This window comes from Diuraphis noxia, unplaced genomic scaffold, assembly GCF_037042655.1.
Source record: "Diuraphis noxia isolate RWA-SAM2 unplaced genomic scaffold, SU_Dnox_SAM2 contig0004, whole genome shotgun sequence".
Classification (NCBI taxonomy): Eukaryota; Metazoa; Arthropoda; class Insecta; order Hemiptera; family Aphididae; genus Diuraphis; species Diuraphis noxia.
Window position 1 is genome coordinate 31,555,305 of NW_028301714.1, and position 27,065 is coordinate 31,582,369.

The 27,065-nt window shown below is 27.6% G+C and overlaps 2 protein-coding genes across 3 annotated transcripts; one reads left to right on the forward strand and one right to left on the reverse strand.

Moving 5' to 3' along the window:
* Positions 1-1,111: 1,111 nt before the first annotated feature.
* Positions 1,112-15,553, reverse strand: Gug (arginine-glutamic acid dipeptide repeats grunge). 2 transcript variants are annotated; one of them, XM_089226467.1, is made up of 21 exons: positions 15,260-15,553; positions 11,810-11,947; positions 11,511-11,741; positions 11,300-11,398; positions 11,158-11,238; positions 10,951-11,098; positions 10,718-10,756; positions 10,540-10,647; positions 10,271-10,476; positions 10,080-10,202; positions 8,072-9,815; positions 7,907-8,008; positions 4,859-5,060; positions 4,631-4,787; positions 4,393-4,574; positions 4,195-4,323; positions 3,861-4,135; positions 3,518-3,793; positions 2,851-2,993; positions 2,627-2,715; positions 1,112-1,331 (listed from the first exon to the last, which is right to left on the reverse strand). In XM_089226467.1, exons 2-21 carry the CDS (start codon positions 11,852-11,854, stop codon positions 1,262-1,264), a joined length of 4,449 nt encoding a protein of 1,482 aa, XP_089082593.1. In that variant the 5' UTR covers positions 11,855-11,947; positions 15,260-15,553; the 3' UTR covers positions 1,112-1,261. The 2 variants fall into 2 exon arrangements, with proteins under 2 accessions (XP_089082593.1, XP_015376631.2); XM_015521145.2 differs by having other exon boundaries at positions 11,810-11,953.
* Positions 15,554-15,785: 232 nt separating this feature from the next.
* On the forward strand, positions 15,786-17,783 carry Idh (isocitrate dehydrogenase [NADP] cytoplasmic). The gene is made up of 2 exons (XM_015521142.2): positions 15,786-16,572; positions 16,664-17,783. The coding sequence occupies exons 1-2, from the start codon at positions 16,095-16,097 to the stop codon at positions 17,422-17,424; spliced, it is 1,239 nt and encodes a 412-aa protein (XP_015376628.1). The 5' UTR covers positions 15,786-16,094; the 3' UTR covers positions 17,425-17,783.
* Positions 17,784-27,065: the final 9,282 nt, after the last annotated feature.

Consider the following 27,065-nt stretch of genomic DNA (forward strand, 5'->3'; position numbering starts at 1 on the left):
GTTAACAAGAAGTATTATTTTTGCTACTTTAAGATAGCACCATATTTTTGGTAAAATTTCTATTTTACATCTATTTAATAGTTACTTGTAAAAAAAAATAAAATAAAAAAAACCAATTAAATTGTTTTTAATAATGTATTTTTCCATGCAAGAAAACTGTATCAAAAAAAAAAATTTAGTTTATAGATGAGATTGATAATTTGATATATTATATTTGATAATTATTATTATTGAACAAGGTTATTGATTAATAATAATAATAATAGTATAGTTGAGCAGTAAAATGTACTTTAATAGTTCAGTAATTTCATTATATTTCTTCTATTGTACAAGGGGTATAAAATCTTAATAAAAATCAATTCAATTAAACAGTTTTAATTGTAGTCTACATTATTATTTCCAAATAATCATAAGTTTTTAATCATTGTTTTTTTTTTTTTTATATATATATATAAAAGATATTAATTAAAATACTATAATATTAGAAGAACTAATTTTGTTGAATGCATTTTGTGCATGGTATTTAATTTTATAAGTATTAATTCAAAAGGGCAATGATTAAGCTAATACCTATTAGTTTGACGGATTGATTTTGATAAGGGTGCTGCAAATACAAAAATATACTTGCACTTATTACTATTTTTTTTTTTTTTTTAAACTAGATGCTTATTATTTTATATCAAGCACTGATAACTTATTAGTAAAATCTTAATAAATTTTTTTAAATAAAACAATTTAATATAAGCATATACCTTAACCTTAAAAAATTTAAGTAACTACCTACATTAAGAATTTTTAAAAATTAAACATAAATTTAAAATTGTATTGCATTTCTTATATTATATTTAATTAAGTGCATTATTTTATTTTAATTTATTTGCATAAATAGACTTAAAATATTCATAAGATAACATTAAAAATATGAACTGGAAATTGCATACACTTAATAATTAGTTATATAATAACTAACATTACATATTACATAGTTACTAAACTTATAACTTTTATTAAATTACCATTTGCCATAAAATTGTGTAATAATAAGCATAAATTGAATATTTACATTTAAAAAAAATATATATGACATTATATAAATAATAGAAAAAAAAAATAATATTTTTCTTCCTTTATTATGTTAAATAAAACTTAAACATACAATTTATTCATTCTATTAAATACCATTAATATTGTTAATTTAGTTAATTTACATTTATTACCCTTCTGGTATCAAGTAATATTTTTCTTTAAAGCATTGAAAAAGTTATTGCCTTCCTCGTGCAGCTTCTTCAAGAGCACGAACTTTCATTTCTCGCTCTCTTTGTTGTTGTTGCCTGAAATATAACAAAGTATAAGTATTGCCAACTACAACTGATACTGTTTGAAAGTCTGATCAAAAATTAAATATATAAACAAATACAACAAACGTATTTTTAAGAATTTATAAATTTTTAATTTAAAATATACTATGGAATAAAAATATTAGAATTAAGTAACCATAGGCGCCCGCAGAAATTTTTCTATGGGGGGGGGGGGGGCAATGTTAGGATTTGAGGATAAATATTATAATTTTACTAGGTGTTTTAAAATAATAACCTTTTTTTTTATACTCATATACAATATTATATATTTTATTATTTTATACTTTAAATTTATTGTATAGTATATAGTAATTTATCTTAAAACATTCAATTAAAACAAATATTTTGAAAAAGCCAGGGGGGCAATGCCCCAGCTTGCACCCCCTGCGAGCGCCTATGTATATAACTCAGCCTTACTGTAATATTTATAATTTTAGTAACATTTCATCTGAAAACTGGCCAACACTTAGGGTATGCTATTTTAGGAAACAGAATAATACTTTAATTTCTAACGTGAATTTAACATGGACCTTAAGTTTTTACTTAATTACAGATGGGGTTAAGTAATTTCATGATATGTATGTTAATGCGAGAAAAGTAAACAAAAAACAAAAATAATTTTTTTTATATAATTAGATGATAATTTTTAAAAGAAACTAGATTTTGAACATTTATCTTAAGAAGATGTCATATATACAAGAGTGTTGTCTCTTTTTTACAGTATAATATTATGTACATCTAAAATTTGTGTTCAGCAGAATCGATAATTTGTTATTAGCTTTAATATTGAAATAAATAAATCTTTATTATACAATTATAAAGTTTAGGTTTGCTCTAATTGTATGGCATTAAACATTTTTAATTGAGTAATGATTCAAAAGTTAAAACAAAAAATTATGTTCATCAAAATAACAGTAAGAACACTTGAAATATTGAAGTTTTAACTATAATACCTTCTCATAATGAGTGTCAAGTGTGTACTTCAAATTATTTCTTCTATTAAGCAGTATGATAATAATAATCCAATTGATTATTTATTAATGGTTTATCTTAAATCAATACTTAATTAACATCTAATTAAAATCTATTTTAGTAAGCACAATAATTTTTAATTTTAGAATGCAGTAAATAAAAAAAAAACCCCAACCAGTTAATTGAACTTCAAGGGAAATAAATATTTGTGATTATATTTTAGACTTATACAACAATTTATAACGTATAGACGAAATTCATTCAATTTATACAATCTATAACACATTCTGGCATACCTTATAAATTCTTCATGAGCCATTAAAGCTGGATGTGGAAAACGTTCACGTTCCATCATCATTTGTCTTTGAAAATGTTCATGTGCGACCTGTTAAAATTTTTTTAAATAAAATCATACACTACAATATAACATACAAACACAAGTCTAAATAATTTTTCACAGTATTCTGATACCAAAAAAAGTCAAGTTATATTTAAAAAAATCAATATTAAATGGTCTTACTTGATCTGGAAATGGTCTAACTTGATCTGGAAACGGTCTTACTTGATCTGCAAATGGTCGGGCTAAGACATCACTCGGATGATGAAGTCCTAATGTAGGATCGCGGCCGGGTAAAAGGTTTGGACGAGGATAACCACCAGAAGCTAAAATGTATTTTAATTTAACTTATATTAGAAAACTTCTGTGTGCAATACACAGTAGAAACATTTAAATATTCAAAACCTAATATAAATTTTATATTGAAAAAATCAAGAATTTTAATTGCCAAACATTTTTATGTAAAATTTATATAAAAACACAGTATATTTATTATTAATTTTACTTATTAATGACTAGGTTTTCATATAAAAATACTCATTTAAATGTTTAATTAATATATGTACAAGGATCATGTTAAAATAATTTTAAGTCTTATTTTATTTTATTTCACCTGCCCTGCTGTATTATATATAAATTATATTAGAGAGTTAATTTGATAATGTTTTCATTTTACCATGTTTAATATTATTTTTGAAACAGCTAAGGTTATGAGTTATAATCAATACAATTTGATTTAACTTTAAAAAAGATATCTCGTTAGATTCAGAACAAAAATAATTTATTAAACAGTACTTTCATGATTCATAACATCTTTAAAAGATACTATTACAAATAAAATGATACTTACAACCAAGTGGGTATACTGAAGGTGAAGAAGAAGAAGCTGAGTTATCAGCAGCTGCAGCTGCCGCAGCAGCAGCAGCTGCTTGCTGTCCTGGATGTAAATGTAGATGAGTATGAGAATGTGCATGTGTATGTGCATGATATTCAGGTGAAATTCCAGCCAACTGCAATCTGACCATAGGATCTGTTGCTAATGCTAGACGATTTGCTTCTTCAGCAGATGGGCCAGGCGGACCACTACCTGAATTATTTTGATTTGAATTTCCATTTGGCCCACCAGCTATAAAAATTAATAATTAACAATTAAATTAATATTTTAATACGCTTGAGTTTAACATTAATTTTACCAAGTCTATCCATACGTTCTCTATCTAAGGGGTTCATGTTACTGGGGGTACTAGGCTGACTAGGAGCTCCAGGTGAAGTATACAAACCAAATGGATGTATACCAGGTGTTCCCCCATAACGACGTTGAAGTTCAATCCAATGAGGATCAATTCTGGGTGGACCAGATGATCCAGACTTCAAAAATTCATCCTTAAGTCTATCATTCAATTCTTTTTCACGAAGTTCTCTTAATTCTCTTTCACGTTTTTCACGTTCCATTTGTTCATATTCAAATCTAAATAAATGAATCTACTAATGAAATGAACTTGTCAATTTAATATTTAATGAACTTACCTGTCACGTGGATACATGTTAAATTGATAATGTAACATTGGATCAATGCAATGTGGTGGCAAACCTAATCCTGGTGCTGAACGTTGTAATGACACTGGTGAAAAACCAGCATGAGGTCTTGCGTATTCACTAAATTATTAATACAATGGTTACACAACCAAACAATTAATTTTTAAGAACAAATAATAACATATTTACCTTAACTGTCGTAATGCAGGAGTGTCTGGATACATTGGAGTGTTTGCTGGAGCACCTCTGTGTTGATAACTATTAACCCTATCATAAGGTGATTGAAGTGCTTCAATGCTACTTCGTGAAGGTGGTTTAGTTATTTGTTCATTAGGAGCTTGCATATGTTTGTCATTGTTTGAATTTTTCCGCTGAAAATATTTTTATTGTATTCAAGCTAAAAAAAAAATCATATAAAAATAATTACTGAATGAGATTTATCTCGTTCATCACGTTCCTTCTCAGCTTGTCGCCTAGTTCGTTCTTCACGCTTTCTACTGAGTTTGGACTCAGGAACTGGTTTAAATGTTAAATCAGTACGGCAACAAGAATTATAATCACCTCTGTTCCAATGCCTCAAAAATCTAATTTATAACATTCCATATTAATTAGTTCAAGTCGAAAGAAAAATTATTAAGTGTAAATAATTTTTTACATTGCACTTTGACTACGATGACATTCACTATCTTCAATTTTAGGTTCAGGAGATGGTCCATGAGGTACATGTAAATTTGGACTTGGTGAACTCTCTTCTTCATTATTCCCATCATCAGTACTCTGACTCATCATTTGATCTGGTTTTATCATTTCCATTCCAGGTGGCATTCCTGTTGCTAACTCCATTGCTCCCATATATCCTGTTTTCAAAAATAATAATTTGATATCTTTCAGTCAAAAAGCTAATAAATTTAAACGTTTTTAAATATAAATATTTAACAAATTACACTCAAAGAAGTCCAAATACATAAATTAAGTTTGGTTGGATTAAAAATAGGATGTCATGCATGTATTTTCTTCATTCTACAGACGGATTTGTATTCAGTAGAATCAAATTTAAGTTATTAAAGAAAAATGACCTATAATCACTTTTTTTTTTTTTATAATTTGCCTTTTATTAAAAAATGATTATAGCAATGCAATTATAAAAGTCAAACTTTAAAGTAAGAATTTTATCTGTGTTTATATGTACTAATGTACTACATTGTTTCATTTATAAAATTTTTATTTAAAACTTAGTTATTAATACATAAAATATTAAAATTTACTCATATTTTGAATAAAAATTTCAATATTGTTAAAACCAACAGACAAATGCAAGCAAGCAAGGCTCACCTTTAAATGTAGTATGGAACAATTGACTCTTAAAATAAATGCAAATTATAAAAAAATTTCCTATGCTATACATTTGTATAACAGTAACAATGTGTAAACCATCCACTTAATTAAATATAATGTTTTCTTATTTTTATAATCTTGTGTTTTTATTTATATATAAGACACAAGTGTGATTATAATTTTTGATATAACTTCAAAGTATTTAAATTTAAATACTAGTGGTGGGCATAACGGGATTTCAAAAATCTGAATTATTAGGATTTGTCAAATCCAGGTTTCAAGGATTATTCAACTCGATTCTGCTGTTCAATGATATCATAAAACTTAAGTATTAATTTATCATTAAATCTTTATTAAAATAAAACAAAATAATTTATTTTACCATACATTAAAATAATGATAAACCTAGTCACATAAAAAGCAAATCCATAAATCCGGATAATTCGGGAAATCCCGATAAGCATTTGATTCAAATATGGATTTGGACATCCAGATATTCAGATTTCATGCTAATCTCTAATTTATACTATATTTTTACAATACAATATAACATTATTTTGGAATAAAATTTAAATATACTAGAACTGTTTTAGTTGTTTTAGATTATGAGCGGAGCGAGGAATGTATTGATTTTATCATGTGTGTGTGTGTTTTTTTTTGTGTCTGTCATCACGTTTTGGGGCAGTAAAAGTGCTTCGATTTTTGACTTCAGTACCTCGTTTGATCAGAAAATGAATCTAGTTGGTACTTTGGGGGATCAAATTACAAATTTTTTTCTAAATAATCGGGATAAACAAACTAAAAATTAAGGAAAAAACTGGAAATTTTACGCACAACCAGTTTTCGACAAAATCGATTTTGGTTTTTGGTGTAACTTTAAAACGAATGATCATAGATACATAAAATTTTCACCGAATGTTTATATAACTATATTCTATCCACAATGCAATTTTCAAAAATTTTCGACTTAAGTTGAACTATTTATAGTCATATGCAATTTTTGATCATTATTAGTTTTTTTTAAATTAATATCGATTAAAATTTATTTTTTGGGAAGGTAAGCTTTAAAATTTAATACAAGGTTTCTATCATATTGTTACAATAGCAATTGAAAAATAAAAAAAATTCATAGTCAAAATTTTTTTTTATAAGCATTCAAAGTTTGAATTTTGAAAACATACGTAAAAATCACGACATTTCGTAAATTATTTTAAGCTAGAAATTCATAAAAAATTTTCTTTTTAAATCTAAGACTTGAAAATTTAATAAAAGATTGTCAATCTTTATCACGAAAAAAAATGTCTATCAGAAATTCAAATTAAATTTTTATGAGCGTTTGAAATTTAAATTTTTACAACATTAGATTTCACTGGATTTCACATTTAGCGATTTTCTTATTTTGGTGTAACTCTAAAACAAATGACCGCAGATACTTGAAATTATCACTAAATGTTTATATAGGCATTTTCTATACTCGTATTTCATACAATTTTCAAAATATTTTGAGCTGTTTACTGACATTTTAATTTTTTCAACTTTTTTAGTTTTTTTTTCTATAAATATTTGTTGGGTAGAAAAGCTTGAAAATTTAATACAAGGCTTCTAATACATTGTGACAATAGCAGTTGAAATATATTAAAAATACATAGGCACGATTTTTTTTTATAAGCATTTAAAGTTCAAATTTTGACTAAATACGTAAAAATTACGGCAATGTTAAAATTATCTTAGATAGAAATTCATAAAAGTTTTTCTTTTTAAATCTAAGATTTGAAATTTTTTAATAATCTATTATATATCCTAGACAGATAAACTGTCTCTGATCAGAATCGTTTTTCGTATACAATGATATAATATCATTGGATTCAAATTTAAACCCATCCATTACAGTAACCCACTTGTAACCTATTGTACAGCAGAGCGACAACCATGACTTACCAGCTGTTTTTTCTTTAACTCTGGTATTCACTTTTATAATTTGGTCTGTACTATTTATTATCTTATGCAATGATTACGAATTTATGTAAATTATACTATTGAAATTGAGGAAATGTTTTAAGTAACTAACATGTTACTACAATAGCATTTTACTTTATAAAAAATAAATCTTCAACACAAGTTATTTAATTCTATCCTCTAGTTAAGTAACTTTTAATGTAATAGCTCAGCACTCATCAGCTCTATGATACTATTCAACTATTTACAACTCTCAGTTTCTATTACTTTGAAGTTTCATTAAAACGTTTTTAATAATAATTGTATAAATTGTTGAATTTGAAATTTAAATTAAATTGATCAATATCTTAAGTTTTATTAATTATCCATAAATAGAAATATACAACTGTATAAATTTAATTTGAGTTCTTACCATGTATTGCTGTATGAGCTCTTAGAGCTTCCAAAGATAATGGTGTGTGATGTGGCATTCCTTTAATAGCACTTGGTTGAGGAGGTAAATTTCGACTTGATCCTAAATATCATGTTTTTAAATATAGAAAAATAGCGGAAAAAATAATGATTTATAATAATTTACCATGTACAGATGATGACGCATGTTGATGGTGATGAGTATGCTGATGATGATGTGTATGACTACCATTTCCTGTATTCCCAGCACCACCATGAGTAGATAATGACGAAGATGTAGTGTGCGATAAAGTTGCAGATATATGACTTGAACCTGATTGAGGACTGTTTCCTCTTTTTAACTTATGTTGTACCAACTGAGAAGATGAAGTGGTTGAATGGGATAAAGTATGTTTATCCGTAGAACTTGAAAGGTGTTGAACTGACGTTGAGCTGGAATGATGAGTAATTTCTTCATCTAAACGGCTGCTGGTACTGACTGAATGATGATGATGAGCTGTCATAGTCGTTGTTTCTTCAGGACCACGCTTACTTGGTGGTGGAATAGGATAAGGCGCATATGGGAACCCATATGGTGGATATCCTGCATATGCTGGATGAGCATGAGGATGATAAGGATTATGGAGAACTGCATGCGCAGCTGCAGCAGCAGCAAACAATGAATGTGGGTGTAATAAAGGATGGTGTGGATGCATAGCAGCAAAAGGATGATGGGGTGGGACCCCACTTGCAGGAGATATTCGACTTATTTGTGACATTTGTTGTGAAGGATGCATTACGGGTTGAGGAATAGATGATGGGGGAGCAAATAATGGTGCAGATGAGGTTTGTGTATGTGTTTTGACTTGTAATGGAGATTTTAATTCTGGTTCCTTTTTAATAGTTTCAACTGACATATTGGCTAAATCTGTATTAACTGTGATTGCAGAGCTAGTTGCTTGTAATGGTTGTGAAACTGCACCAGGACCATTGTAACCTGGAACTTTGACTTCTTTTAATGACTGTAATGGATCTGATATTTCTTGTTTTATTTTTAAATTTTGAGGTTCTAATTGTGTTTCATATACGGGAATATGTATTTTATCCGAAATTTGATTGTTGTTATATGGATAAAATGGAGTGGTAAAAGATTGTGTCACAGGTGTAGGAACAGAAGGCACATTTAAAGTTGATTTATCTCCAATTCTCTCTTGATCATTAAATGTGTTTTGAAAATTAGGCACAAGTATTTGAGATGGGTTGGATGTGGGTGGTTGTATTGCTTCTGAACGTCTAGGTGAATATGAAGTTAAAGCAATTGGCGAAGTCATACATTCTTCTTGAATAGGCTGTTCAACTCGAGCCTGAGAAATCTCTTCTGAAGTAGTTGTTGTTGTAGTTGTTAATTCTTCTTTGACTTCAACATCAGTATCTGAAGGTGTTACATTTTCAGTGGCAAACTGAGAATTCTGCAATGAGTATGATGATGTTTTTTCTACAGATTCTTTTTCAGCTTCATCAGTTGAATTTATAGACAGTTGAGATTCTTCTGGAACATCAACATTCATAGGCTCATCATTGTTTTCATTTTTAATTGACACATTTTCACTACTATTATTATCAGCTGAAATCATCATCATATCATCAGATTGAGATTCAGCATTTTGTTCTTGAATAGGTTCCTCTTTAGGAATAACAACAGGGAGAAATTCAGATTCAGGTTGTGTTTCTGTTTGCATAATTTCAGATACTTCTGTTTCTTGATTTATAGATTCACTTAATGCTACGGTGGCAATTTGAGTTTCATCATCATTACCAGAATATCCATCTGAACTAGTGCTTTCAGAATTATTTGATTCACGTTTCAACGGACTTTCTTCTTCGCCATCAGTATCTAACGATCGTTTTTTTGGTGTATCATTCAAATTTCCCTAAAAGCATATAATAATCAAATTAATAAATCCATGTGTTCTCAGGCAACATCTAAAAATAATGGGTGAGTGGATATTTATTTAAGAAAAATATTATATTTTATTAGTAGGTATAACAATATTATGAAGTGCATGTCTAACTAAAATTATTAGAGCAACACCAACTTTTTGTTTTGGTATATACCACTGATACATGTTTACTATAAAATCAATACCTAAATTTTCAATTCATTAAAAATATGTTGAGAAATAAATTCTGCATACCTTAGATTTAGATTTATCAGCTGAAGGAGAAGCTACTGACATTTCTTTTTTTTCATTATCTTGACTAATTTCTGGTGTATTTGCTCTGCTACGTTTTGATCTACTTTGAATGCTTTTAGTAGGCTAAAAATTAAAGTTTCTCATTAAAGTTATGTATTAGAGTTACTTATTCAATAAACAATAATATATACCGTTTCTTTTGATTTATTGCGAGTACGCATTCTACTAGGTGATTCAGCAGTAACAGTAACATCAGAAGTAGTTGGGCTAGGACACTCAGCGGGTGATTGAGGTGTAGGTGGTAATTCACCATATTTTTTATTATAACTTCGACATTCAAAACACAATAAATTTCCTTGTTTTGGCCCAATAGCTGCATTTTGCCAATCTCTAGTACCTACAACATTCACAAACAAAAAATTAAAAAATGAAGATTTATAATTTTTTTATTTAAATTTACTTGTGGCAAAACAATGATGGCATCGAAATAATGTAGTATTATCCCTAGAGTCAGAATCATCTTCAGTATTACCACCATCATCTTCACTTACACCAGAACTTCCATCACCTATATAAAAAAGTCCAATTGAACAATTAACTTAAATGTTTTCAAATACTCAAAGGTTATAGTTACTAACCAGGTTCTTTTGAAATAGGAGAAGGTCGAGAACCTGTACCTAGAAAAATTGAATTATTTAATTAGTAAAAAAAGAATATTTAACTTTAAAAACATAAATAATAATACTAATTCCTTAGATTGTTAATTTGTTATTTAACCAAAAAAATTAATATACATATATTACATGTCTTTGATAGGATCTATTATTATTAATTAATTATAATTTGTTTAAGACTAATAATAATAAATTACTAGATTCATCCTTTTGAGCACTTGATGGTCTAGTAGCTCTAGTAGTTCTGATTCTTCTTAATGATCCTTGTCGTCTTCTTCTGTGTGGCCTATTATTGTTTGCACCTGGCGTTTTTTTCCATAAATAATAATACTCCACTAATTCCGGCTAAAATAAAATTAAGATATGTTAGAGTTATTTTAGAAACCCCTTATTTTAATAATTACAGTATCTTTGTGGGGTAGTAAATCTTTTCTGATTCTATGGAAATTTTTCCCATATTGCCTCAATCCTTTTACAAATTTTTTCTAAAACATTAACAAAGGGAATTAAAACATATTTTATATGATAATAAACAATTTGTACTACCGTTTCCTCTTCGGACCACTTTTTATCAATTCCTTTAGGCATTGGACACTTAACTAGAGCCTGTAATGCTTTTCCTGGATCATAACCAGAATCATGTAGCTAAAAATTATTGCAATATAAAAAAAATAAATGTTTTATTTACTCTATAATTTTATTTAGTTTGAAGAATATAATTTTGAACAATATTTTGTATAGTTTTCTATTTACTTACAATATGAAAAGCATTGATTGTTGTATCATCGCGTGATGCGGCAATACAACCTTCATCCGCTGATCCCCCATCACACATACCAGCATATGCAGCCATGGAACGAGCTGCGCGTAAATAAACTAATAAATCACGATCTCTCACTGTGCCTGATACCCAACGAGCTTCTTCTCTATCCTCTCCAACTATTCCATTCAAATTGTTAACAGCTGTTCGAAAATCTGGTAATCTAGCCTATGGTGTTATAATATAATTTTACTATTTATAAAATATCATAAATAAAGATGTAAGTTATAAGTTACCTGATGAGATGGCCCAACTCTAATCTCCCCTTGTGTCGAACCCATTGTTCATTCGGGTTCTTTATGGTACTCACTTCTTAATCATTTTAAGTAGTTTTTCTTCTATTACATATAGATTAAATCTATTAAATTAAAAAACTGCACCTGACAATAAAATAAAAAATGAAGTTAGGTAATATATTTTAATATATAAGGACTGTTGTATCTATACCTAATTAAAATAATAATATTAAGGTTATTTAGATATAGGTATCTTTATTAAATGTGCATGAATGTGTTTGGGGTGCCTGTCATAAATGTAGATTGATACAACTAATGATTTATGTAATTTTAATTTAACTATTATCTAACTTATTGAATTACAGTTCAAGTATTTAATTTAAGTGTTTCTAAAAATAAATTGAATATATCTTCTTAACTAAGCTGCTTAGTTAAGAGTATATTCAGAATATTACTGTACCCTACAGGTATCAAATAAATTAGATCAATATTAGTGAATAAGATTAAATTTAAATCAATAGTTGACTCATCACTTTAAAAAAGGGACATTTATCCAAATAATCAAATAAATTCATCTCCAATTTACTTATTGTATAACTATTAACCACTAAATACAGATTGTATGTATAAAGAATTTAAAAAAAAAAATATTTAAATGACAAATTTAAAACCCAAATATATCATAATTGTGCATAATGTACATATTAAAAAAATTAATTAAATTTGCTTTAAAAGGATATAATTATATAAATCTGAAACTATTGATTCATTAAAAAATGTTTCTTAGAAGATTGATAGGTAAGTAGATTTAATCAAAAAATGTACGTTTTTAAAACGACAATCACAAAACAAACAAGAAAAAACAGGAAATATAAGCAAAAACTATAATTATAACACCTATATTATTAAAAAATCTGTTAATTGAACAATAATATGGTATTGCTTTTAACTTACACTAAATTTGAAAATAATTGTTTTTAAGTGAAAACAAAGCAATAATGAGTCAACATGGCATACTTTACATACATTTTTTATGGTGCTATTAAGTACTATTTAATTTTATAATAAACAGTTTTATGCTATTAATATAAAAGACAATTTTAAAATACTTAGTGTAGGTTATAACTCTTTAAGTTTAGAATCTTACCTAAAAGAAAAATATAAGTATATAATTAAAAATCATTCATAATAAATATAAATTACATAATAGTAACTTACAAAAAGATTATAAATTAAAAGGGTAATTTAAGTAAGGTCAAACTTTTATATTTCTTAAACTGATTATAAAAAAAAATTATAAGGATAAATTATACACCAAGTTTTAATTGTTACTATTTAGCAAATTCACAAATAGGTACTATATAGATAGATTATTTTTCATACAGATCCTTCGATTAATCCCATTCAATATTTTTATCATTTCATTTCAGATTATTTCAAAAGTTTAAATATATTATTAATTGCAACATTTTTGTCTTTTATTTCTCAGCTTGTTGGTTGCTAGCTTTAAACTAAAATATGACATAGTACAGAAATTAGGTCAAAATGTATTATAATAAGATAATAATTCTGAAAACTCTTCTTTAATTTGATAGGTATATAACTTAATCTGACCTGGAAGATAAAATATTGTTTTATTATGAGATAGGTCATATTAATTAGATCTAATTTTTTTAAAATTAATATACATTATTTATTGAGTTTAGTTTTAGATATTCATGTATTAGGTAGCTTTTGTAGTTATATAATTTTTTGAATATGATAGTTTGACTGAGGTTGAAATCAAAGTTAACTTAGATCAGCTAATGGTAAATAAATGGTTGTAATGACTTTTGTGTTATAAAAAATAATATAAAATATGCACTAATGAAAGTTGTTTTTATATATTTGTTTCCAGAATAATTTCAGCCCAATACTTAGATGTAATAATTCATGAATATTTTAAATGAATATCACACATTAAAATAATAATATAGGTACTTAGCAACAGTGGTTAAGTGTGAAGGAAAACAGGTACTTATGTAGATTTTTAATATTATTCATTTTATCAATCAAGCATTTAGTTTTGCTCTGTAAGTCTGTAACAGGTAGCCTTAAAAGAAATATGTTTAAAAAATATTAACATCAAGTCACTATTAGAAATTATTTTTGAGTTTAAACATTTTAATAACAAACTTAGTATACACATACACTTATACAATAAATTATTCGTTATCAAAATGTAAATGAATAAAAAACATTATGGATCTCTCATAATACAAGTAAGGGATGGCAACTTAAGGTTGATCTAACCAAAAACAATTGTGTTGAAAAATGATAGTATAAAAAAAGAAATACAATTATTCAATTAATCAACTAGGTAATAATGTAAAAATATTTAATTGATTGATTATAAATTATTAAGTTAAATTTAAATTAATGATAAAAAATGAATAGATATATTATTATACAACAATTTGATAAGAATCATTATAACCTATTGTTATTATTAATAGTTAACTATTAAAAATGAAATTAAAATTTTAAAATTGTGTTAATCAACTATTTTAGTTGACTCTCTACTTCCATCATATTATGCTTTCTTAAGGAGACTTAGAAATAGGTTTTAATTTGTATATGTAAACTATAATTTATTATCTTACTTTAAACTTAAGAATACCTAGTTAAAATAAAAATAAATAAATAATATCATAATTTGTAAAAGTAAAGTTTAGCCTATACAAAATCGATAAAGTATTGTAAATAAATATTCCAGGAATCTTCTTAAAATAAATCAAAATGTTCTTATCAAAATTGATTGTACAGATTTAATACTATTAAATACATAAATTATCTTATAATCTAATACCTATCATCTTTCAAAGATTTACTATAGATTGAGTTGTTGATGTTAAGTTAATATTCCTAATAAATTAACTATAAAATTATATTATTTGTATTTGACGTTCAATCTGAAATAATGCTAAGTACGAGTCAGCGATCAACTTTTAATTGACCGTGTCAAAGGTTTCCATCATGATTCATGAATGGAGAACAATTCGTAAGTTTAATCCCACATTTAGCGTTTCAATATATATAGATACTGTCAACAATACTATTCAAAGATTTGAGAAGGAATCAAATTCCGGTAAGTTGTTATCAACACGGAAATCAAAGCAATTGAAAAAGCTAACAGGAAAATTCTAATGACGATACTTAAGACTATAATAAAAATCGTCGTTAAGTTGTAAAAACAATTCAAAAATGAATTCTTCGATCGTTGTATTGCGAGAACCACCACTAAATGAATTATTAGTGATGGCATTTCCCTCCCAAAACGGGATCGAATTATTTAGATTATGGAAACGAATTTGACATTCGAGTAGCCTGCACAAGCCCGTCCGTTTCCGGTCATCGGGCGAACCTTACGATAAACACAAATAAAACAGTAATAATAATTAAATGACATACCCAATCGAGCTGTCATGGTTCTGGACTGGACGACGGTGCACAGAGTAGACGACGCGCACTGAGATGACATTATTCATTATTATTACTATTATTTATATATAAATATTTAACACTGCAGACAGAGTTGAATCGGATACGACGGATGGCAATATTGTCGGAGCACAAGTATAACAATATTATCGTGGTACTAAACTACTGAAAATACTCAACGAAATACGAACTTTACAATATTTAGGTTTTCGACTACCTAGAAGTTAGAACCTATACCAAATCTAGTGTGAAAAAAAATAATAATAAAAATAATAATAATATTAATCACTTAGACGCCATTTTAAATTAAAAACAGACGGTACCGATCGCCGGTGAAAAACTATCGGGCGTGGTGTACAGACAGAGCGTCACTGTACGATCAGTATCAATATGGTATCAGTGGTATCATACAAACATCGAGATAAGATTATTATTGAATACAACTGATAACTACTGCTTAAATTCAAACATATGATCAGATGATCTCTAATCAAACCTCCACGTAGTCCGTCTAATATTTTTTATGTAACCGAGAAGCCGAACTTCCCGTTGCTGTTATTTCACATAATATTATACATAATATATTCATCTAATTAATTGACGCAATTAACCATACCAAACCAGATCGAGTTTAAATTATTTATATTTCTAATCGTCCGGAGTACGAACCTTGACCATTCTATTTCATTTCGACCGTTTAGTTAGACGCTCACCTCTGTTTCTCGCGTATTGAATAACTTGATAATATTACACATTTATATCTACCAATATAAATTAAATTGTTTTTTTTTAACGTTCTACAACAATGGCGAAAATCAGTGCCGGACCCGTTGTTGACATATTGGGTGATGAGATGACCCGCATCATCTGGGATTTGATTAAGGAAAAACTCATCCTGCCATTCTTGGACATCGAGCTCCATGTTTATGACTTGGGCATGGAAAACCGAGACTTAACCAACGATCAAGTGACAATAGACTGTGCCGAAGCCGTGAAGAAATATAATGTCGGGATCAAATGTGCTACGATTACGCCTGATGAAAAGCGTGTTGAAGAATTCAAACTGAAGAAAATGTGGAAGAGCCCCAATGGCACAATTAGAAACGTTCTCGGAGGTACAGTGTTCAGAGAAGCCATTGTATGCAAAAACATTCCTAGGTTGGTCACTGGATGGGAAAAACCTATTATAATTGGAAGACATGCTCATGCTGATCAATATAAAGCTACAGACTACATTGTACCTGGAGCTGGCAAACTTACATTGACATGGACCTCTAGTGACGGTAAGTTCATATTTATCTACTTATTTTATTTATTGTTTTAATAAATTTAATTTATCTACATTTTCTAAGTAATTTTTTTTTATGTTTTCAGGTAAAGATAAAATTGAAGAAGTCATCAATGATTTCAAAGGTGCAGGAGTTGCATTAGGAATGTTTAACACGGATGCATCTATTGTTGATTTTGCGCATTCTTCATTCAAGTTTGCTTTATCTAGGAATCTTCCATTATATTTGAGTACTAAAAACACCATCTTAAAAAAATATGATGGTCGTTTCAAAGACATTTTCCAAGAAATTTATGAATCACTATACAAACCATTGTATGAAGCCAAAGGTATTTGGTATGAACATAGGTTAATTGACGACATGGTAGCCTATGCCATGAAATCTGAAGGAGGATTTGTATGGGCATGTAAAAATTATGATGGTGATGTTCAATCAGATTCTATTGCTCAGGGTTATGGATCATTGGGTTTAATGACATCTGTATTGATTTGCCCTGATGGTAAAACTGTTGAATCTGAAGCTGCACATGGAACCGTGACAAGACATTATCGTATGCATCAACAAGGTAAAGAAACATCTACTAATCCAATTGCATCCATTTTTGCATGGACAAGAGGATTATTGCATAGAGCAAAATTGGATAACAATCAGCAATTAGAAGACTTTGCCAACAAATTGGAGGAGGTTTGCATTGAAACAATAGAAGCTGGATTCATGACTAAAGATTTGGCCATATGCGTCAAAGGAATAAACGGTGTTCAAAGATCAGATTATTTGAATACATTTGAATTTTTGGACAAATTGGCTGAAAATTTGAAACTTAAATTAAAAATCTCATGCAAATAGTAATTATTGAAAATATTTAAGCTTGAATTTTTGGCCATATTTTATTCTATTTATACTTAATAATAATATTTTATTTATTTATTTTATTTTTTTAAAGATTCTGGTTTCTTCATTGTGCTATAGCGAAATACAAAAATGTTGTAACTTTCTTCTGATCGGTGGTAGTTATTCATTTATACATTATTAGTCCAAATACAATTAGGTGTAGGTGCATATTTTGGGAACTACTTTAATTTAACGAGACTGCTGATAAATGTTATCAAAAAACAAAAATGTATTTCTTATAACAAACATTATAGTATGTCATATTATTGTCATTATTGCTAAAAATAAAACTTGCATGTTACATTATCTTAATATTTAACTGTCTTATTGTTAAGTTCAAATCATACCTACAAATGTGTTTAAATTATCTTGAAGTTAAATGCAAATATAATGCCAGAATAATAATAAATTGTGTGTATTAGTAATTAATATTTTCTTAATTTTAACAAAAAGAATTATGCGAGTTGCTTTATAATATAATTATAAAAGTGTAATATTTTAAAAATTGATATTTATATATAAATTAATCATTCATTATAAGAATCAACTCTGGGACAGCCTTAAGCTTAAATTCTGATAACCATTCTTCCTAAATATAATATATTTTTTACAACAGTTAGGAACATTTCTTTTTATTATAATTAATTGATTAAATGTTACACAATCACTGACATAATCATTTTTTTTTCATGGCTTACGTAGTTCCTTATTTATTTAGGTTGATACTTATATCAAAGTATGGGTGGAATCTTAATTAACAAAGTTGTGTAATAATGATAAATTGCCATAAATAGAATATAATTAGATACTGATCTATCCATTCTATACACTGCGCTTATTCTTTCAATCAATGTTAATATTCTTTTAATATTTATAACACAAGTATGATTTCAAACAGACAGTAGTTTATTGGTATTTATAGTATAGTACCTGCTAAATCCGTGATACCCATTGCCCAACCTTTTTCTTTGGTGAGCCACAGAAGTAAAATGTTATATTTATTCAGGCCACCAATAATATAAATTGAATATTTCATTATTATGTTGTACCCACCTACTCATCGTATGCTCATAGTCATAAGATTACCTATACAGTTTTTATAAATTTCAATGAAATATCTCATTTTCTACATAACTAAAAATTAATACAATTTTCGAAATAATGCATTTTTTAATTTTTTAACACATAAACAAATAACGCGCCACATTGGTATACTATGAAGTTGATTAAATTTGATTTAGATTTGACGTTTAATTTCTCAAAAGTATAACAGTAGATTTGATAAAAATTTTATTAAAACTTCTTGTATAAATCATACCTATAAAAGTTTTTTAACCGAATGAAACTGGTTTGAAAAATTATTCAAACAAATAACATTATAATTGCTTAAATTTTTTGTTTCAAGATAATAATGTTTTTTTTTTTTTAAATAATTGAGTAATATCTACTTATTTACTTGTTTACTTGCATATAAGTGTATAATAGTCAATAGGTATTTCCGCATTTGTAGTATTGACTATTTAATTAGGTACAAGGACATCCACTATTTACAGTTTTTATGATAGAGGTAAATGAATTCTTCAATTTTCTACGATAAGTTTTTTTCAGATCACATAAAACTATGCCTTATTTTATTCATATCTATACACATACCACATATTATCTAGTACTTACTACCTACCAATAATTTATGTAAAAATATTTGGAATTTAATTTAGAGAATATGGAACACATTATTTTTATCGAATTATATTTCAAATAATATGTAAATTCCTATGAAATGCATAACTCTGTGGTCTGACTGTTTAGGTTTCTAATATTGAATTTGTATAATTCATTAATCAATCTAAATTAACACTCGCGTAAAATAATAAATTACTCTCGTTTTCATTAAAATAGGTACCTGAAAAGTAACTTCAATATTTAACTATAAATTATAATATACTATTTTACTAAATACTAATTTAGTAATTTTACTATTTTAGTACCCTTTAAAAAAGAAATTACTTTGCTCGTGAGTCGTGGCTATATTTTTTATTTTATCATTTTTTTCATTGGTGTTGTGTATGATAGTAATTATTCATAAAATATTCTTAAAATAATAATTCAGGCGTACGACGTACACCAATATCCCAGGGATTTGGGGTTATCATGTGGTAATTTTTGGAATCGCAGAAAAAAACCTAACGGAAAAAAGCCCAAAAAAATAAACACACCAAGGAAAAAAAGTAACAAATATAGGCAATTTTATATACGGATTACTGAAACTCGAATACAAAAATAGTAGGTACATAATATAGTCATATAATAATATTCACAGCAGGTCAGTCGACTAAAAATATGTATAACAATAATATTATAGTATAAATATTTTGTTGGGTATAGTGTAATATGATATTAAATATATAATGAAATTAAAACTCTAAGCTATGTTGTCATTCAAAATAGTAAAAAACTTAAAAAATTATAAGGATAAAATGGTAAAAGTATAAAACGGTATATAAATGTTCACATTTATATTTATATATTTCTGGCTTTTTTTCTTCCTACCTAATTTTTGTTATGTTCATCGGTTCGGTTAATATTATTAAATATTAAATTAATTAAGATTCATAGGTACTTTATTTCAAAAATATTGACCGATCGTTAATAAAAGAATTAAGGATTGTTATTAAATAATAGTCGAATAATCTTAATTGTATAAAAAACAATTATTTAGTATAAGGTACTTATAAATTTATAATTATTATTATTTATTATATATTATAGGTAGTACTGTACTGTAGTAGTCAGTAGATAATATACATGAAAAAATCTCGACGATGACAATCAGTCTATTACAAACGTGCGACATAATAATATAGTTTTTAGATTCCCGTTATGCAGTTCCGATTTTGTATTGTAATTTTATTAACATTAATATTGTAGTCAATAATTGATGTATATCTAGTAGATATTTTCATAAATAATTTTTCTTAATAATTAATGGTGCCACTTGAAATTGCAGAGGATGCAGGTGCATATCCTGCACCCCCCGTGGACACGCCCATGATATCTACTTGCTAGTCTTGCATCAGGTCCGGATAATGTTAATTTTAGGTCCAGCCGTCCAGGCCCAAAAATATTAATATATTCATTATCTATTGATAATATCCTAATGGTTCCTTAATCTATCCATATAATATTTTATATGATAAGAAACGTACCTACCATCGGCCAGAGCCCAGAGGAGACCACTATTGTTCGATATCAGTTGTAATAGGCTCGAGTAGTCGAGTCCGTGAACCATGACTCTCCCTTAATCTGGGTTTGGCTATTATTACACTTAAACGTATGAATCATGAACATAAGCAATGATAAAGTAACAAATTTTTCAGATTGGACCAACAGTGTCCAATAAATCAAGCTGAATATTTTTTACTAGGGTGAAATTTAGCTAGCGAAAAATTGTGCTGTTGAATACAGTTGGCAGCACAAAAGTGTCGAATGTGCAGCACGAAAGTGTATTTAAATGTATTTTTGTTCTACACTTATTGTTTAGTTACTGGCAAAATTATAAAATATGGTATCATTACTTATTAAGTTATATACTTATATATTAGTAGTAATGATAAGCTGATAATAATATACAAATGTCGAGAAGGAGGGGGCCCACCTAGTGAATATTTTCTGACTATGTGCCTGGAGATGTAGAAGATAAAGTTTTTTAAATCAGTATTTGATTCAGGGATTGTTCAAAGAGACCATTTAAATAAAATATATACTAATAATGATCAGGTCTCCATAAATTTTCAAAAATTTAATATTTCAATATTTATTAGGGTTTAATTAGATATATTACGTAAAATTATATATAAACATGTCTATTAGGTGTTTAGCTATTATCATAAAATTGCAGTGCAATTACAAAAAATTAAAAACATTAGAATTAGCCATTAGGTAATTAAGTAGGTAGTTAAAAAAAACATGATTCTATAATATCGATATAGCACTATCACCCCCGCCCCTCAGTCCCCTTCCCATAGTTATATGGATATAATGTTTAAATTATATAATGTATGTTAAAGAAACATCAAAGTAACCTATTACGTATAATGTACATATTATTTATGTGTTTATGATGTTCATATAACTTTATTATAATCTAAAGACGATACGTGCATAATTTAAACTATTTTAAGCAGGAGGTTCATGGTGTATACTTATTATAATTTATAATGTTATTGCTACAATGCTACTACAGCTGATTTAATAAGTTAATAACAAGTTGGGAGGTTATCTATAATTTAAATAGATAGCTAATATATGTACCTATAAAGCTAATAACTAGTTGTCGAAAGGCTATCAAAATATTAACGACTTAACATTTTGATACATATCAAAATGTCAATAACATGAATAACATAATATTATTGCGTTTATTTTGCTTTTTTTTATTTTAATGAGCTTTACTCGTAAGTAATATTATGATAGTTACAACTCTTAATTATTTAATTGGCAGTATAACAAATACATAATAAATATAATAGCAATAATATACTAATATAGGTCCTATAGAAGATAAATGAATGGTAATAAGTTGAGAATAAAATGTTAAAATAGGTACCTACACTTTGATAGGTTATAATATTAATAAATTTCAAAAGTGGATAACCTAATCCTAATGTGTTTTGTGTGTAACTATGCATTGGATAGAAGAATAGAATCATAGTCTGTAGAGCACTTGATTTTAGCGAAAATAGATAAGATAATACCTTAGACTTGGGCAAGAAGTGTATTTAATAATTTTTTATAACTGTTGATAGAAAATGAATTAGCGAACTAATTATATAATTTAATACTGAAATAAATTGTGACAGATGACAGTATTATAATAATTAACATGGAGACGATTCGAAAGCATTAGTAATAATAGTAATATTGACAATATTGTCTAGTGATATTTATTATTTGATGGTATTATCTAAAAGCCGATGGCTTCAGAAAAATCATAATAGTCTTAAGCTGGCCACACACTACGGTTTTATTTGTCCGCGTACGGTGTACGGTGTAGTTCGAACTGTTTTGTTCGTACACCCGAGAACCACACACACTATCTATTTTTCATCGTTGTTCGGTGTTCGAACCATTGACACACACTATAGAATTTTTTTCAGTGTTCAGTATTTCGATGCACTTCTGCGATTACGCTTAAAATCAATTTCCGCCGTTCCATGCCTATTTTTTACTTAGGTACCTGATTAACTATTATGGCTCCTGTTTCACGCACCATGTATTTAGCTTTAGTGGCTACTGCAGCAGTGATGATTGAAAATAAGAAGAAAGCTAAAAAACGAAAATGGGTAAAAGAATGGCTACTAAAAAGATCACAATATTCACATGTGCAGAACCTATTAAATGAGATAAGATTTCATCCTGAAGATTGGCACAATTATCTTAGAATGGATGAAGATACCTATTTGGAATTACTTAAGTTAGTTACACCTTTGATTAAAAAAGAAGATACTCATTTAAGAAAATCAATTACGCCTCATGAACCATTGACGGCCACACTACGTTTTTTAGCCACTGGATGTACTTACGAAGACCTAAAAATTTACAACAGTTATCTCTCCACAGTTATTAGGTGAAATCATCCCTGAAACCTGTAATGCAATTTACACCGTACTAAAAGACAAGTATTTGAAAGTATGTATATTGTTAATGTCAAATAAAATATATCTTAAAAAATATAAATTTTTTCAATGAAGAACAATTAAAAAAAAACATAACTTATTGAATTATACATAAATATGTTTATCTTTTTAAACGTAATTATATTTTTAAATTACAAACATTTTAAAAATGTATAAGTAATATCTTAAATTTTATTATAATACTGTATATATACGTCCTGTATATAACTAATAATAAGTTATGGGTCATGGCCCATGGATAACCGAAGTGGATGCGTGTAGATTATTTATGGTTTAAATTCTTCATAGAAACGATGTAAATCAGTCGTTGATGAGGAACCTAAATCTTGACTGATGTTTTGTTGAGTATGAGGAGTATGAATTAGTTGTGGTGTTTGAGAAAAATGAGCTGTTTCTGACTGTGTCTGTGTCTGGAATAGATGCGATGATTGAGATTGTAGTGATGTATGGGTTTCGTATGGTTTCTAACTATAAAGGTTACAATAGTTTAGTATTGATGGGAATCGCTAATGCTAATTATGAATTTATTATGGTGCACTTCGGGATCAATGGAAGAGTATCTGATGGTGGTGTTATAGAGTACACAGAGTTCTATCATAAATTAAAACACAACGAATTACATATTCCAGAACCTTCAACACCAAAGTCTAGTTCAACAACAATTTTACCATATGTATTTCTTGGGGATGAAGCATTTGCATTACGAGAAGATTTTTTGAAACCTTTTGGCCAAGGAGAACTCAACATTGAACGAAGAATATTTAATTATAGGTTGTCTAGAGCCCGACGCGTAATTGAAAATGCGTTTGGTATGTTAGTTAACCACTTTCGTATTTTTCACACTAGTATTAATTTAAAACTTGAACGTATCGAACAATTAGTTATGGCTTGCTGTACCTTGCATAATTTTTTATGTAAGAAACGTCAACATCATTATATTTCTGCAGGAAGCCTTGATCAAGAAAGTATTGAAGATGGATTAATAGAATTGGGTGATAGACCTTTGCCTAACACATTAACTAACCTGGAGGTCGGACGCAGTAGAAATAGCCGGAAAAGTGCTAAAGATGTACGACAACTATATGTAAATTATTTTTGTAATGATGGAGCCGTCCCTTGGCAAAAAAATTTAATTTGAACAATAATTATAATAATAACATATTACACATTTTTTCAATTTAAAAATATTTTGCTAAACAATAATTACCTGTAATAATTAATAATATTCAATAAATTGTTAACAAAAGTAAAAAAGTTTTTTTTTATGTACTTATCTGGAGATTTAATACTTAATAGGTTATGAATTTATGATGAAGGTAGACTAGGTAGGGAATCAAGAAAATAATATTTTCTTTTAAAATTGTAGAAATAAAAATTAATAAACACACATACATTGTAAAATAAACATATGTATCGACGGAACGTTCAGAATTTAAAGTTGTGAGAAAAAATATCTTAGTTTATTAAACATAATATACTCATATAATAATATAAAGTATTAGATTCTGAACGAAGTGATGAATGTATTGATTTTACAATGATGTGTGTTTTTTTTTTGTGTCTGTGTACAGCATAACTAGTCGAAATAATGCTTCAATTTCAAACTTTGAGGGTGGTTTCCGATGTAAAAGTGAATATCCTTGGTGCATTATAGAGGTCAAAAGTAAACATTTTCCAACAGTTTTCAAAAAAATCGAGAAAAACGAAAAAAAAAATGACGGAAAAACGGAAATTTTTACGCAAAACCAGTTTTCAACCAAGTCGATTTTTTTATATGATTGTAATTCAAAAACTAATCACTGTAAATACTTGAAATTTTCACCAAATGTTTAAATTAGTGTTATCTATATACAGTTAACTTTTCAAAATATTTTTTTGAGCTATTTATAGACCACTGAAATTTTCGATTTTTCTGAGAATTTTTTTTTGAAATGTTAATAAAAAAAATGTTAGATGGCCAAAAAATTTGAAAATTTAATACAAGGTTCCTTATGAGTTGTTCTTATAGTGATTAAAAAAAATCAAAAATCGTTAGTCACAATTTTTTTTTTAGCGTTAATAGTTAAAATTTTAATAACATTGTAAATATTAAGTAATAAAGTTGGTTATCTTATAGATTTAAACAAAATATTCATTTGATTGATCTGATATTTTAACAAAATATGTTATGACCAAAATCATACTTTTTACTTCAAACTACCTATCAACAATCAAGAACTTGTTCAACTCGATAACACTTAAAAGGTTGTCAGTGCATTCATTATCTTTCTTTCTGACCCATACTCAACATATCAAATTTTACGTCCACGACACGTACTGTAATCGTAATAATTTCTAAAATTCGAGTTTTCATAGCAGCATGGTATCCTATAAAATACTCAGATTGGTCTCCTTGAATGTGCAATGTATAAACTTTTTTAAATATATATTGATCTTTGAGAATTATGTTTTTTTCTTGCACTAAATACATGAAAAAATAAAAAAGCCATAAACAATCAATAAGACACACACAATATGTGACATATCTACTCTATTGTCAAATTACTTTAAAACATAGAACATAACTATTATCATTTAATGTAGATCAACTTAATTCTTAAATAATGTTGATATGTTTAACAAGCGGATTTAAATTTAATATTGAAAATATTGAATTTGTATCAATTAAAATAAAGAAAATCATTCATCGTGTAAATAAATGTTGATAAAATGATAATACAATAATAGTGCACACCCTCTAGGCAAGGGCGAGCGGGGCCCACGCCCCGGGCCCCGCGCTTTGGGCTTCTCATTTAGGCCCCGCGCTCACACACATGAAAAATCCCAAGTTTTCTTTATTAAGTACAAAAATTTACATAATATATTACATATTAATATAATATTTAATTTGAAATTTTATTAATTAAACTAAATCAAAAACGAAAAAAATAAATAATATTAATAAAGTAAGCAAAACTCTGCAAAATGAAAAAATTCCAATTGATTTTGCTGTAAACAATTTGAAAGGCCAGAAACAGTTTAAGTATCGTGAAAATGAATTTAATGAAGCAAAAGAAGAAGCTATTCATATTTTCAAACAAATTGATATAACACCAGAGTTTAAATCTAAAAGAAAAAGTTTAAAGAAACGAATGTTTAGTTATGAAAGCTCTGCTGTATTATGGTCAACAAATGAAGAAGAATGTTTTGTCATATTCTTATTTTGGTGTAAATTACAAACGCATTTAAAAAAAAAAAATGGGTGCAAATTACACATATAACATATTGTATATATTTTGGGTTAATTTTGGTGCAAATTGATTACAGCCTGTCAAATAGAACTTATAATTGTTAAAGTTTTGAACTTCTGAGAATATGACATAATAATACCATATTGTATACAGCTATGTTATCGGTGAACGCGGTAAATTTCTAAAATAAATAATAAAAAGTATGTATAGTTACTTATGATTATGGTTATATATACCTATAAATGTATAAATCTATGGCAACAAGCAATTCAATATATTATTCTGTTCGATAAATTAATAATTTCATAAAAATCAGAATATACTTACATCCAGTTGAGAGTGGCAAAGATGATGCGTTATAGCGTCCGTAACCGCACTAACAGAAGTTTCACCAGAAGAATCAATATTTTTGTAAGTTTTTAAATTCTTTTGATGGAAATAGTCTAATATAGTATAAATGTTTCGAAACGGATAAGCGTCGTAAACACCGAAGCGCGCAATGCATAAAATACTAGGTATACAGAAACTCGGTGGTTATCGAATTATTTTGTACTCATTATAGGTACGCCACTGCCCACTCATAGAATATTAATAATACGTTTTGTAAATAGCATTATAAACAGTACAGCCCAAAAAAAAATAAAATAAAATAAAAACAGAATGCTTAAAG

Coding starts and splice junctions, on each gene's coding strand:
- Gug (XM_089226467.1), bottom strand. CDS start 11,854: ATGGGTTCGACACAAGGGGAGATTAGAGTTGGGCCATCTCATCAG. Junction 11,099..11,157: donor TACTACCCCACAAAGATACT/GTAATTATTAAA, acceptor ATTTTATTTTAG/CCGGAATTAGTGGAGTATTA. Junction 10,203..10,270: donor GCAATAAATCAAAAGAAACG/GTATATATTATT, acceptor TTTAATTTTTAG/CCTACTAAAAGCATTCAAAG.
- Idh (XM_015521142.2), top strand. CDS start 16,095: ATGGCGAAAATCAGTGCCGGACCCGTTGTTGACATATTGGGTGATGAG. Junction 16,573..16,663: donor GACATGGACCTCTAGTGACG/GTAAGTTCATAT, acceptor TTATGTTTTCAG/GTAAAGATAAAATTGAAGAA.